This window comes from Panthera tigris, chromosome D1, assembly GCF_018350195.1.
Source record: "Panthera tigris isolate Pti1 chromosome D1, P.tigris_Pti1_mat1.1, whole genome shotgun sequence".
In the NCBI taxonomy this organism is placed as follows: Eukaryota; Metazoa; Chordata; class Mammalia; order Carnivora; family Felidae; genus Panthera; species Panthera tigris.
In genome coordinates, this window is record NC_056669.1 from 21,883,146 (window position 1) to 21,897,536 (window position 14,391).

The following is a 14,391-nucleotide window of genomic DNA, read 5'->3' on the forward strand; positions in this document are numbered from 1 at the left end:
ATCCTAAAAATAAACTCATGTATTTTCCTGTGTGTACTTAATTTTGGCATGAATATCAAGTTTTGATAGAAAGCATCTAGTAAAATGGACCATCTCATCTTTTTTCTCTCTCTATTTTTTTTGTGGCCCTCATCACCTCTGTCTCTTAGTTCTTTCTTAGTTTTGCTTCCTAGATTATGTATATACGTGTGTGTGTGTGTGTGTGTGTGTGTGTGTGTGTGTGTGTGTGTGTGTGTGTTTGGAAAGAAATGGGTATATATATAAATATATATAAAAATGTTTTTGTATTTTTTCTTAAGTATCTCAACACAACCATCAAAAACATTTGTCTTTTATGTATTTGTAATTTGTAGAATACTAATCTATGTTTCCCTCTTCAGTGATAGTAAGATATTTATAGTTAAATATATAAATATATGGTGTGTATCACAAAAGACATTCCATCCCAGGTACGTTTAGTATGGTTACCCTTTTGTAGCATTGTCTTGTTAGGACTCTCAAGATAGAATTTCTTTTGTACCAAACTTCTCAGTGGCTTGGTTTTTGGACGGTTTTCATACTATGGATTTGGCGACTGTAGTTTGTGCCAGTACTGACTTCAGAGTAGTATTAGAATGAAGTGATTGGACACATTCTAGCAAACCAGAAAAAAAGGGTTATCAGATCCTAGAGACTGATATTTTATGTTGTGTGGAATATGTTCAAACCTTTCAATTGATGCTTTTCCAGAAAAAGTACTGAAATAAATACTTATCCAATAGAGGGAGAAGGATTAAGTCTGAGGTAACATCCTTCTATAAACCAGTTTTATATGTCAAAGATGCCATTTAAATGTAATTCATGATGATGATGATGATGATGATGATGTATTCAGACTTTCTGCTTATTGCTTCCAAAGAATACATGTGTATTTTTCAGCTAGAACATTGGAAACATATCTCCATAGAAATGAGAATGATCTAAGAAATTAGTGAAAATTTTCACATTTCTTATATCATGTATGTGGTTGTTCCCTCAATTCTGAATAGTTTTCTACCCCCTCAGTTTTGTGAAGTGGAAATCTGCCAGTCAGAAAGGACACAATCTGTAACCTGGTTGAACTCTTGTTTCATTTCCTTGTTAGACTTATTTTTACTGACCTTAGAATCTGTCTGGTTGTTTTTGTTCTTCCAGATTTGGAGGTACAGTTAGAAGATATACTTGCTTGCCCACTGTTGGGTCACTAAGACAAAATCATAAGCCTCCTAAAATTGTTACTGGCTGGTATAGGAACAAGTGGTCATTTATAAAGTTAATATATTCTCCTACCAGCATATTTCCTTCCATATGTTTGATGTGTGAGTGATTTATTTGTAAATCTGAGGTAGAACTAACTACTTGTTTTTCTTTATTCTATGTTAAACCACCCTAATCTGTTAAAATTACTCCAGATCTTTCACAAAAACTCAACCCAGTATCATAAGCATATTACTTTCTCTAGACCATTTATTTCTGTATCATTTTTTCTTTCTTTCTTTCTTTCTTTCTTTCTTTCTTTCTTTCTTTCTTTCTTTCTTTTTTGTTTTTTTAAGAAAGCATTTTGTAGGGAACCATCATCCCTCAAGATAAATATAGGAACAAAAGAACAGTTGCTCTTTAAGTTCCATCAAGGCCTTTGGACTTTTAACTACTTTGCATTACCAGAAATTTATAGAAAATCAGGGAGGGAAATGTAGAGTAGAGGGAGGAAAAATGGCTTGTTAGAGCCATCCACAGCTAATTAAGGTTGGGTTTAAGGATTAAAATTCTAATGTCCAGTAGTGTTTTTTTTCTAACAGTTTTATTGAGATATAATTTATATACTATACTATTTACCAGTAGTGTTTTTTCCTAACAGTTGTATTGAGATATAATTTATATACTATACTATTTACCCACTTAAAGTATACATTTCAGTTATTTTTAGTGTATTCACAGGTTTGTGCAAATGTCAACATAATCTAATCTTTATAACACTTCCTTAACCCTAAAAGAAACCCTATTCTCATTAGCCATCACTTTCTGTTCCCTCCCTTTCCCTACCCCCAGTCCTAAGCAACTAATCTACTTTCTGTCTCTATAGATTTGCTTATTCTAGACATTTCATATAAGTGGAATCATATATATAATATATGGTCTTTTGTGACCTGGCTTCTTTTGCTTTGCCTAATGTTTTCAAAGTTTATTGTAGAATGTGTCAGTACTTCATTCCTTTTTTATTGCTGAATAATATTCCTTTTATAGCTATATCACATTTGGTATATCCATTCATCAGTTGATGGACCTCTTGGCTTTTATGAATAACTGTGCTACAGACACTTGTGTACATGTCTTTGTGTGGGCATTCTTTTTTTTAGTAGTGGAATTTGGAGGTTATAGGGTCACTCTATGTTTAACCTTTTTAGAAACTGCCAAGCTGTTTTTCATTAGCAATATATGTGGGTTCCAATTTCTCCACATCCTCTCCAATACTTACTATTGTCCATCTTTTTGATTATTGCCATCTTAGTGGTATGAAGTGATATCTCACTGTACTTTTGATTTGTGTTTTCCTGATGACTTATGATCTTGAGTATCTTTTCATGTGCTTATTGCCCCATTTATATGTCTTGTGGAGAAAGTGTCTATTCTAATGTGGTGGTGTCCATTTTTTGATTGAGTTATTTGTTTTTTCATTATTGAGTTATAAGAGTTCTTTATATATTCTGGATACATGTCCCTTATGAGATATATGATTTACAAATATTTTCTCCCATTCTATAGATTGTCACATTTCACTTTCTTAATGCTATCATTTGTACAAAATTTTTTCTTTTGGTGTAGTTCAATTTATCTATTTTTTCTTTTGTTGCATGCTTTTGATTTAATACCTAATAAACCATTGCTTAATCTTTTTTTTTTTAAGTTTGTCTATTTATTTGTTTTGAGACACACACACACACATACACATAGGGTGCGTGAGCATGGGAGGGGCAGAGAGAGGGGGAGAGAGAAAATCCCAAGAAGGCTCCCCACTACAGGACTTGAACCCACAAACTGTGAGATCATGACCTGAGCTGAAGTCAAGAGCCAGACACTTAACTGGCTGAGCCACCCAGGCACCCCAACCATTGCTTAATTTCAAGTCATCAATATTTTCTACCATGTGTTCTCCTAAGAATTTTATAATTTTAGTTCTTACATGATCTATTTTGAGTGAATTTTTATATGTGGTGTAAGGAAGTGTTTTAAGTTAATTCTTTTTGCATATGAATAACCACTTGTCCCAGTACCATTTGTTGAAAAACTATTCTTTCTCCATTGAATTTTCTTGGCACTCTTGTTCAAAATCAGTTGACTGTAAATGTGAGGGTTTATTGATGTCTTAATATTGTCTTCGGAGATCCATGAACATGGGATGCTTTTCCACTTATTTAGATATTTTTAAATTCTGTTCAACAGTGTTTTATAGTTCTCAGTATATAGTTTATACTTCTTTTGTAATATCTTGTTTTTATAATATTTGATTATATTGACCTACTTCCTAAATTATATTAAAAGTGTGCTGAAGCCTAGGATTTTATTGTAATTACATTGTTTCTACCTGTAATAGATATTTCTTTTTTCATTTTGATTGTGTGTTTTGTAGGAACCTGACTCTGAGGAATCTTCATCTATTTTGATAGATAAAAAAGGGAGAGAAAATTTGTTTTGGGGAGACCAACAGGATCTCCTTTCTGAAGACAGGGACAAACCTTTCAGCAGAGTTCAGGTAAAGCTGAGTAAAAGGAGATAGTATGATAGAAATTAAACTAATTGTGATTTGGACTAGGGATGCCAGTATTGTTGTACTGGTTTGGGATTATAGATTTTGGTTTTGTTAAGTTGAGCAAAGATCCTGATTTCCATTTTATTATAGTAATTTGTTTGACCACTATATCTTTTTGAGATTATTTTAGGAGTCTTATGGAAAACCTAGAGTGTTGCTACTACCTGGCATTCTATATTTGATGTTTATGTTCACTTTTAGAAAGCACAATTCAAAAATCCATTATTTGCTGTGATGAAAGAGGAAGAGCAAAAGCAGTTAGATCTTCAAGGCCTTCAGGATATTCTGCCAGAAGCCCAGGATTATCTTCCAGAAGCCCAAGGTGATCTGCTGAAAATCCAGGGTGATTTGACAGGAGTCCAGAGTGTTGAGCTAGAAGCTAAGAGTATTGAGCCAAAGGTCAACACCCAGGTTGTTGAAGTGGAAGGCCAAGCCACTGAGCCTGAAGCCCAGGCCATTGAGCCTGAAATCCAGACCGTTGAGCCTGAAGCCCAGACCATTGAGTCTGAACCCCAGGCTGTTGAACCTGAAGCCCAGGCCACTGAACCTGATGCCCAGGATGTTAAGACAGAAACTCAGGATATTATGCCAGAAGCCCAGAATATTGAACTAGAAGATGGGAGTATTGTATCTGAAGTCCAAGATTTGCCACCCAAAGAACAGTGTGTTCTTCCCACAGACCAGAATGTTCTACTCAGATGTCAGGACCAGGACTTTCTACCTAAAAACCAGGTTTTTCTACCCAAAGACCAGAATATTCTACCCAAATGTCAGGACCAGCATGTTCTCTCCGAAGACCAGAATATTCAGTCCAAATTTCAGGACCAGGATTTTCTACCCAGAGACCAACACCAGCATTTTCTATTCAGAGACCTGTGTGTTCTCCCCAGAGCACAGGATTTTCCACCCAGAGATCAGGTAAAATAGAGTGGAAAGGAGATATAAGAAGAAAAAATAGCCAGTTAAATTTTGGAGTGGGGTTTGGAAGGACTCAATTGCAGCTGATTTGGAGAGTCATAGTTGGAAAAAGTAGTCTTCTCATTAATTTCTCAAAAGTCTAGGGTTCTCATTAAGTGTTAAAGTATTAACAGCATATTACCCCTGTCTGGACAATTTACTTTTTTTTTTTTTTAAATCTTCATATTAGGGAAAATATTCTGGCAGCCATTATCTGCTTTGACACCTGAAAGATGGAAAAAGGCATGGCCCACAAGTGTGCCAACAGTTATCTTTTACTATTTAGGTTCCAGCGCCGGCCCTCTACCAGAGATCAGTTAGACCGAAAATAAGAAGAAAGGGATCAACAGGAAGTAATTATATAGGGTCATAACTGGATGTGTATGGAATAGAGTATATAATGTTTTCTTTTATTCCATACCATGTTAAGTTATATTCTGACCTCAGTTCATTCCAGAATTCTCACCACAGCCTAAAGTATTATTGGTTAACTTGTCTTTCTTAAATGAACAATTGATATTTTGTGTTTGTTCTTTTTTTAGAAGGCAAATTTGAAGCAGCCAGCATCAATTTTGACAGACAGGAGAGGGAGAGAGGCGTTTCCTCTGGATGTCCATCAGGATCTTCTACACAGCAGTCAAGATCAGACCTCCATCAGGGACAAGGTAGAATAGAAAAAGGAGAGAGACCAGCAGGAGCTGAATTGTTCTGGGTTTAGTTTGGAACTTGCAATGGTTGTTTTCAGCTAGACTTCAAAAATGACAAAAATCATGGCTTTCTGTTTTATTCCATATTTCACATTATCTTGAGTTTAAACAATTACTGTAAGGCTTTCAATAAAGTCTGTAGTATTACTAGCATATTACTTCCACTGGGCAATTTATAATTAATGTTTTTGTTTTCTTTTAGAAAGTACGCTTCAAGGAGTCATATTCTGATATGTCAAGTGAGAAAGGGAGAGAAGGCTTTTCCCTGGCAAGTTATCAGTACCTGCCTCCTAAACTCCAGGACTATACCTTCATCAGAGATCAGGTAGAGCAGAATAAAAAGGAAATAAACAGGAGATAAAGTAACTGGGTTTTATACATTCTCAATAATTGGTAATGTGAAGTATAGAATCAGGTGCAAAAGACCCTGGTCTAGTGAATGTATCCGGTCAAATCAGTTCTGTCATTTGGAAGGTTGATAAATCACATTCATATTCTTAGTGTAGAATCAGACCATTTCAGTTTACTAAGATGATGCTACAACTTCTGCTGAAGCCCACAGTATTACCATAAACATACTGTCCCTGCGTGAATAGTGCAGGAAAAAGTGGCAGATCCTAAATTACTAAACATGAGGGGTTTGTCAGACTCTTCTGTTCATGGCTTAGGATTACAAATTCAGGTCTACAGCGTTGAGCTAAACGTGTTACATCCTTATTCAAGTCCAAATGTATCAGAATATCCTCACCTGGTACCATTTCCCTGGAGTTCTCACCAAAGCCTACAATATTAGATTAGCACATTGCCCTGGTCAGATGATTTGTTTTCTGTTTTTATTCCTTTAGAACATGTTTCTCAAGGAACTGCCATCTTTTATGAGAGCAGAGAGAGTGAGTGATGAATTGCCTCTGGAGTACTATCAGTATGTTAAACCTAAAGCCAGGACTGAGCCTCTCCTAGAGAACATGTAGAGCAAAAACAGTGGGAGGACTATCTCCTTCCTGAAATAGTAACAGAGACGAAATTACTTAAAATTGGGGTTGGAGCTTATCAAGCTAGTTTGCATGTAGGCTACATAGAAATAAAGCTGCTGGAGGGAAGATAAGAGCATAACATCTTCAGTTATTTTGAAATGTGCCAGACCTAAAGTCTGTCCAGGTGAGAAAGCATACCTCTGTCATTGGGGTTAACCAAGAGACAGGGTTTATGTAATATTGATTGGTTAACAGTAAATTGTTCTTTGTAAACTCATATCCTGGAGGCTTATTTGGCTTTCTGCATTTAGTCTCATAAATACTGAAGGGCTTCTACTCTTGACCAACTGAGGCAGTACACCAAAACCAGGCATCCAGTTTGCAAACCAGTTATGATGAAGGGCAAAACAAGCTGTTTGCCACCTCAGAACTTCCTGAACCTCTAGTGTTTGTGCATGCAGTTACTGGGGACATTGAGTAGGAGTACTTGTGGAAATGACACAAGCTTGTGTTCTGGCTGTACCTTGGGAAAATGTTAGCAACATTATAAAAATACTGCTTTGTTGCCTTATCTGCTTCCATTTGTTGAATAAGGGGATACCCCATGCAAAAAAAAAAAAAAAAAAAAAAAAAAAAAAAAAAAAAAGGTACCAGAATAATCTGGGATTTGCTTTCAAATAGTCCAGGAAAAAAAGTGGCAAAAGAGATAGATGGAAAAAAACGTTACTAATTATTGAAGTTGGGGGATGGGTATCTTGGGATGCATTATACTATTTTCTTTCCTACTTTGATTTATGTTTGGGAATTTTGTACTAACAGATGGAAGCACACGTACACACCAGTTCTGTTATATTATCCTCTGCTAGTATCATTATTTTGGATTTGTCAGTGATGTCTAAAATCATTTCTGCTTACACAGTTTTATATTTTGTTTTTCCTTTAGAACAAGTGTCTCAAGCAACCTGCCTCTTTTGAGAAATGGGAGATTGAAAGAAGAATTGTTTCTGGAGTGCCATCGGTATGTTTCACCCAGTGTTTAAGACCTAGCCTCTCTCAGGGAATAAGCAGAGCAGAGTATAGTGAGGAATAAGTAGCAGAGAATAAATTGCTTAGGTTTTGGCTCAAGTTTAATAGGGCAATATAGTAACTGTTTAGGGATTTAGTGTTAAGGTCAGTATTAACGGGCAAAGCTGTGATGTCCTCTTGTTCTGTGATGTATCACACCATTCTGACCTGTTGAAACTGCTTCAGGCCTCTTTACTGAAGCTTTTACTATTGCCCCGTCATGATGCTCCTGCTTAGGCAATTGATATTCAGTGTTTACGTTGTCTTTTAGCACAGGAGCTATGGGCAGGCCTTACATAATTTGACAGATGAGAGATGGAGAAAGGAGTTATTTCCAGAGTGCTGTGAATATGTTTTACATGATATCCAGGATCCACGTTCTGCCAGAGAACAGGTAGAGGAGAGTATAATAAAAAGTAAACAGCAGAAAGTAAATTAGAGTTTGATCTGGGCTTGCCAGAGCTTTGCTTCTAACAACAGTGCTGCAGCTGCTGCTGGTGGTATTCTCTCTTACTCATACTGTCAATAATATTGCCAATAATATTATGAAAAGCAGCTTACGGTCATTAAGCACTTTCCATAATTAAAATAGTTCTAGAACTTTGTGTCCATTGTCTCGTTTCTCATTTTGACAATAACCTGGGGAGATAGATACTATTATCCTTGTTTTATGGATGAAGAAGCTTATGGATGATTGCTTCGTGAATACAGTTAAGATCCATAATAGTGGCAGGAAGTGTAATGCATGCTCATATGCATAACGTATCAGATTATTCTGACCTGCATGGAGTACGTCAGGGCTATCACTGCAGCCTACAGTACTTTTACTAGCATTATTTAACTGCTCGCATGCTTTGGTGAGTGCTTTTGTATGTTTTAGACCTTATGCTTCAGGCAGCAGCCGTCTGTTGGGACAGCAGAAAGATGGCAAGAGGATTTGTTTCTGGATGGCCATCAGCAACTTCCACCCAAGCACCAGAGAGAGGCTTCCAGCAGAAGACAGGTGGAGTATGAGTAATGGAATTTAGACAGGACTGGGCTGCAAGTGCTCAGGGTGAGCAAAAAGCAGATTCTTGTTTTATTTCATAGTGTGTAGAACGTATCCTGACATAAGATTACTGCTCTCACTGAAACCTTGGGTATTGTCAGGGGCACTTGTTGCCTGTTGGAAAAGCTATATTTTATATATACATTCTTTTAGAAGAGGTGTTGTTTCTGGTGTGAGAGGGGAAGAAATGAGTGGTTTCTGAGGGAGAAGGGGCAGGAGAATCTTCTACCCATTGATCAGGCCTAGATCTCTGTCAGTAAGTTGGGAGAGCATAAGATGGGATCACCAAGAAATAAACTGTTCAGAGTTCAGGCTAGAGCTTGTTAGGGTTTATATATATAAGCTAAGCTTTGATGTACTGAGTTAAGATCTATAGTTTTTCAAGAAAATGTTACAATATTCTGGCCTACTAAGATTTTTCCATGGTTTCGTGAAGTCTAGTTTATTCCCACTAGAATTTACCACTGTCTGGATAATTTCTATCTTGTGGTTGTATGTTATTTTAACAACAGAGCCTTCAGGCACCTGGTGTTGTTAGGATATATAAAACAGATAAAAAGACATTTCCTTTTGGCCTTTTTAAGAGAACAAGAAGAAAAGGAGCAGAAAGGCAGAAAGTAGGATTTGGGCTGAGGTTTTCAGGACTAAACTTTTAGCAGCTCTTTTGTAATTTTTAGTTTGGATCCATGAAGTTGGCCTAGAGGGATGCTGTCATGTTTTATTCTACACTGTCATGTATTCTGAAGTATGCCAGGTTCTTTCCTACCTCAGGTCTGTTGCATATGTTTTTTTCCTTTATCTGGATAGCCATCTCTTTTTTTCTTCACAAAGCTGGTCCCTTCTCTTCCTTGAGGCTTCAGCTTAAAAGTTATCTCCTTAGAGGGGCGCCTGGGTGGCTCAGTCAGTTAAGCGTCCAACTTCGGCTCAGGTCATGATCTCACGGTTTGTGGGTTCGAGCCCCATTTTGGGCTGTGTGCTGACGGCTCAGAGCCTGGAGCCTGCTTTGGATTCTGTGTCTCCCTCTCTCTCTTCCCCTCCCCTGCTCATGCTTTGTCTCCCTCTATCTCTCAAAAGTAAATGAAAATGTTAAAAAAAATAAAAGCTCCTTAAAAAAAACTATCCCGACCACCTTGTCAAAAATAGGTCTCCCTTCTGTTTTTTCTATCCTTGCATTCTCTTTCCTTCTCAGTACACAAAACAATTTGTAATTATTTATTCATTTAACATGTTTTCCACTGGTGTGTAAGCTTTATGAGGAGAGGTACCACACCTGTTTTTTTTACCAATATATGGACAGCCTTTAGAATATGGTGCCTGGTACCTGATGATCTCTTGCTAAATATGTTTTGAATGAATTAGTTAATCAATCAAACATTTATTTATCACTTTGTTAGGTGTTAGCCATTGGTTAAGCACTAAATATCAAAGACACAATTGTGAATCAGAACTCAGATTTCAGACAGTCTAAAGAAGAGAGACTGACACCTAAGCAGATGATCACTAAGTAACATGACTGAAGGTAGAAGGTGCAGAGGGCATTAACTGAACACAAAAGAGGGGTACCTAACCCTGATCATTTGATCGAGGGTGCTGCCAAGTGGTCAGAACCTCTTCTTCATGTCCTTCTGCCATACAAGCCCTGAAAATCCTCACCCCTGGATCCGTCCTTTACCTTTTTAGGCTCCCAAAATAATCCTGCCTTATTGGAAAAAAACATTTCAATAGTGTAGATTTAGAACACATTCATACTTAGGGCTTAGAGTCACAGCTGGGTCCCTTGTGCCGCTTAGCATTTTGTCAGCTCCCTCTTCCTATGGGCCACACTTACAACTGTAAACCTTAAATACTTCTTAAGTTCTTACTGTGTCCCCATACTCTCAGACTTGTCATGAAGAAAATAGAAGCCATCACGCAATTACTCCCTCAGTCATTTGCTTTCTTGCCATTCTTACCTATTCCTGCTATCTCAGAAGAAGAGTTAACTGTCTTTGGACCATATTCTGGATTCTTCTGCCATCTTTTCTTCTGGATCCAATTTTGAATATTATACTGTGAGACTCTGGCTACTGATGAAATCCTCTGAAGAATGTTATTTGTTTCTTTGTTCTAGTAGGCAATCAACCTGGTTTAAACTTATACTATAAGTTCTTTCTCACTTCCTGTGAATAGGGTCTTTAATGTTTGATTCTCAGAGCCTTCATTATACTCCTTTAGGTCCATCCCATGCATGCCCAGCTTAGGGGTGATTTGGGGGTGTATGCCAATTCATACACAGATTTAAGGAATCCACTTTTCTAGCTCATTCTTCTTCAGGATAAGAAGAATGAGCCCCCTATACTCTCCCCCGATACCATGGGCCACATTTCCTGGAGTTCTTAATTAGAAACAGAGACAAAATTAGAGAGACAGAGAGGTCCATAGTGAGCTTACTCTTTGCCCAGTGCTGGAAGTCCAGTTTTTCTTACTGTTTTGAAAGCAGAAAATGTTTCCATTTTTATTGTAGCAAAAGTAAACACAAATAAACAAAAAGAAAAAATAACCAAAAATTCCAGAGATGACTACCATCAGCCACTGTTGTGTATAATTTTCAGATTTTATCTATAACAAATAGATAAATAGCTTTAAACATAAGAGCTTGAATGAAATAATATAATCGATTCTTGTTATGATAGTTATATAAAGTTGCCACACACACTGAATTGGTGAATGCTGAGCCAATGTTGCTAGGGAAGATAACAGAGTTAGGTTTTTGTGAGCTTCTGATCATAACATTTTGGTCACTGATCAATACCTAACTTTATTTTATGTGAATTTCTGTTCAGAGATACCTTATTTAATATATGGTGTTGACTCATTAACATTGGACTCAGGGCCAATAACACTATAGCCCATTCCTGAATGACGCTTATCTAATACATGTATTTTCTCCATAAGGCACATCACAGCCTTCTTATGCTCAGGAATACTGGATAGTACTTCAGCATTGTGCTTGGGAACCATTTTAAACAGCAAAATCACCAACAAAATGCACAAAAATGCAAAAACCTGGGCACTAAATAGACCTTGAAAAGAATACTTGTTTACAGTATGAAGGCTGAAACAAAAAGAACAAAAAGCATCACCTTGTTTGACCTTAGCTGGCAACATGCACATCTGGTGACTCAAATTTTTCACAGCTCTGTACATGTCTGCAGATGACCATAAAAGCATTGCAAGTGTTAATTTTGGGATTACAAACAAATTTTAGTGAATAGGCAAATTCACAGATAAGGTGTGTGGGATTTTGAGAAATGAGTGTAATTCACATACCATATAATTAATCTAAAGTATACAATTCAGGGGCGCCTGGGTGGCTCAGTCGGTTAGGCGTCTGACTTCGGCTCAGGTCATGATCTCGTGGTTCGTGAGTTCAAGCCCCGCGTCAGGCTCTGTGCTGATGGCTCAGAGCCTGGAGCCTGTTTCAGATCCTGTGTCTCCCTCTCTCTCTGACCCTCCCCCGTTCATGCTCTGTCTCTCTCTGTCTCAAAAATAAATAAATGTTAAAAAAAATTAAAAAAAAAAAAGAAAAAAAAATAAAGTATACAATTCAGTGTTTTTAGTATATTCTAAGGGTTGTGCAAACTTTGCCACCATGAATTTTAGAACATTTTCATCATACCCAAAAAGTCCTTATCCATTAGCAGCCAATTCCTTTTTCCTCTCACTCTCACCCCCAGCCCTAGGCAACCAGTAACCCCTTTCTCTGTCTAGAGATTGCCTGTTCTGGACATTTCATATAAGTGGGATCATGGAATCCATGATCACCCATGGTCTTTGGTGACTGGCTTTTTTCACTTAAGTGTAACATTTGCAGAGTTCCCTGACTTGTAGCATGTAGTAGTACTGTATTCCTATTCATTGGGTAATATTACATTTTATGCATAGAGCACATTTTATTTATCCACTCATCAGCTGATGAATATTTGAATTGTCTCTACTTCTTAGCTGTTATGAATAATGTTGCTGTGAACATTTGCATACAAGTTTTTTTGTGGATGTGTTTTCATTTCTCTTGAGGGTACCTGTATGTGGAATTGCTGGGACTCTATGCTTAACCTTTTGAAGAACCACCGAACTCTTTTCCAAAGTGGCTGCACTATTTTTCATTCCCTCCAACAGTGCATGAGGGGTCCAATTGCTTCACATTCTCACTAATACTTATTATCTGTCTTTTTAATTATAGCTCTCTTAATGGGTGTGAAGTGGTATCTCATTGTCGTTTTGATTTACATTTTTCTGATGGTTAATGGTGAGCATCTTTTCACATGTGTATTCGCTATTTGGATATTTTTTTTTACAAAACTCCTTATTAGATTATCTGTCCAATTTGTAATTGAGTTACTTATCTTTTGATCATTGAGTTTTGTGAGTTCCTAATGTATCCTACATATAAGCCCCTTATTATATGATTTACAAATGTTTTCTCCCATTTTGTAGGCTTTTTGTTTTCTTGATGGTTTCCTTTGTAGCACAAAAGTTTTAAGTTTTGAAGAAGTTTAAGTTAGTTGTTTTTTTTTCTTTGTGGCTTGTGCTTTTAATGTCATATCTAAGAAACCATAACCTAATCCAGGATCATGAAGATTTATTCCAGTGTGTTCCTCTAAGAATTTTATATCTCTTACATTTAGGTCTGTGATCTGCTCTGAGTTAATTTTCACATGTGGTATAAGGTATTCTTTTGCATGTGGATATCCAGTTCTCCCAACATCATTTGTCGAAATGACTCTTCTTACCCATTGATTTCTCTTTGTACTCTTGATAAAAATCTGTTGTTTGTAAACATAATGGTTTCTTTCTGAACTGTCAGCTCTGTTCCATTCATCTATAAGTCTGTTCTTTTCTTTTTTTTTTTTCCCATAAATCTGTTCTTATGGCAGTACCACACTATCTTGATTACCGTAGCTTTGTGTTAAGTTTTGAAATTGGGAAGAGTAATTGCTCCAACTTTGTTCTTCTGTTTCAAAGCCATCTTAGCAACTCTGGGTCCCTTGCATTTTCATATGAATTTTAGGATCATCCTGCCAACATCTGCAAAGAAGTCATCTGAAATTTTGATGGAGATTGCGTTAAATCTGTTGATCAATTTGGAGAGTACTGCCATCTTAACAATATTAAGTCTTCCAATCCATGAGCAGGAGATGTCTTTCTATTCATTTAGATCTTTTTAAATTTCTTCCAACAATGTTTTTAGGTTTCAGAGTATAAAACTTACAGTTCCTCTGTTAAATTTATTTTAAGTAAGTTTTTGATGGTATTTTAAGTGGATTTTTCCATTAATTTCATTTTCAGATTGTTCATTGCAAGTAATAGAAATACAATACTGATCTTCTATCCTGAAACTTTGCTAAAAGATAAATAACTTCTAAGCTAAGAAAAAGTAATATTAAAATGACTTTAATTTCTGAAAGTTAGAGATCATAATTTGACTCATACAGTGTCAAAGCAGGTATACCAGGTTATATCATAAGGCTTTTATAGTAATTTGGGGGAACTTTAGCTTCAGTTTCCTCCCTTCCATGTCAATTCCTCCATTCCATGTTATAACATTTTCAGGCCCTTCTTCTCTGGGCTCACACCCACCAAAGAGTTGTATAAATAGAAATTGATTACAGATTTAAGATAATAAGGGATCTGGCTTTATATCCTGGATTCAATCCCAAGCACATGCATAATAGAGTGATTTCGAGCGATCACGTTAGAAGAACTTTCATTCTGAACATTTTGATTTGTTACTAATTCATCCATGTTTTTGACCTGAATCATTTTCTTTGGTTT

General features: G+C 36.6%; 1 protein-coding gene across 7 annotated transcripts in view; it reads left to right on the top strand.

Moving 5' to 3' along the window:
* The window catches only part of CCDC15 (coiled-coil domain containing 15), an 84,591-nt gene that overhangs the window by 14,902 nt on the left and 55,298 nt on the right, over nucleotides 1-14,391 (top strand). For 3 of the 7 annotated variants that reach the window (XM_042957974.1, XM_042957970.1, XM_042957971.1), the window contains exons 6-11: nucleotides 3,647-3,769; nucleotides 4,028-4,744; nucleotides 5,326-5,448; nucleotides 5,693-5,815; nucleotides 7,408-7,482; nucleotides 8,410-8,532. In XM_042957974.1, coding sequence (XP_042813908.1) covers nucleotides 3,647-3,769; nucleotides 4,028-4,744; nucleotides 5,326-5,448; nucleotides 5,693-5,815; nucleotides 7,408-7,482; nucleotides 8,410-8,532 — 1,284 coding nt within the window. Of the gene's footprint in view, nucleotides 1-3,646; nucleotides 3,770-4,027; nucleotides 4,745-5,325; nucleotides 5,449-5,692; nucleotides 5,816-7,407; nucleotides 7,483-7,800; nucleotides 7,924-8,409; nucleotides 8,584-14,391 lie in introns of all 7 variants that reach the window. The other 4 variants (XM_042957968.1, XM_042957969.1, XM_042957973.1 and 1 more) reach the window with 2 other exon arrangements.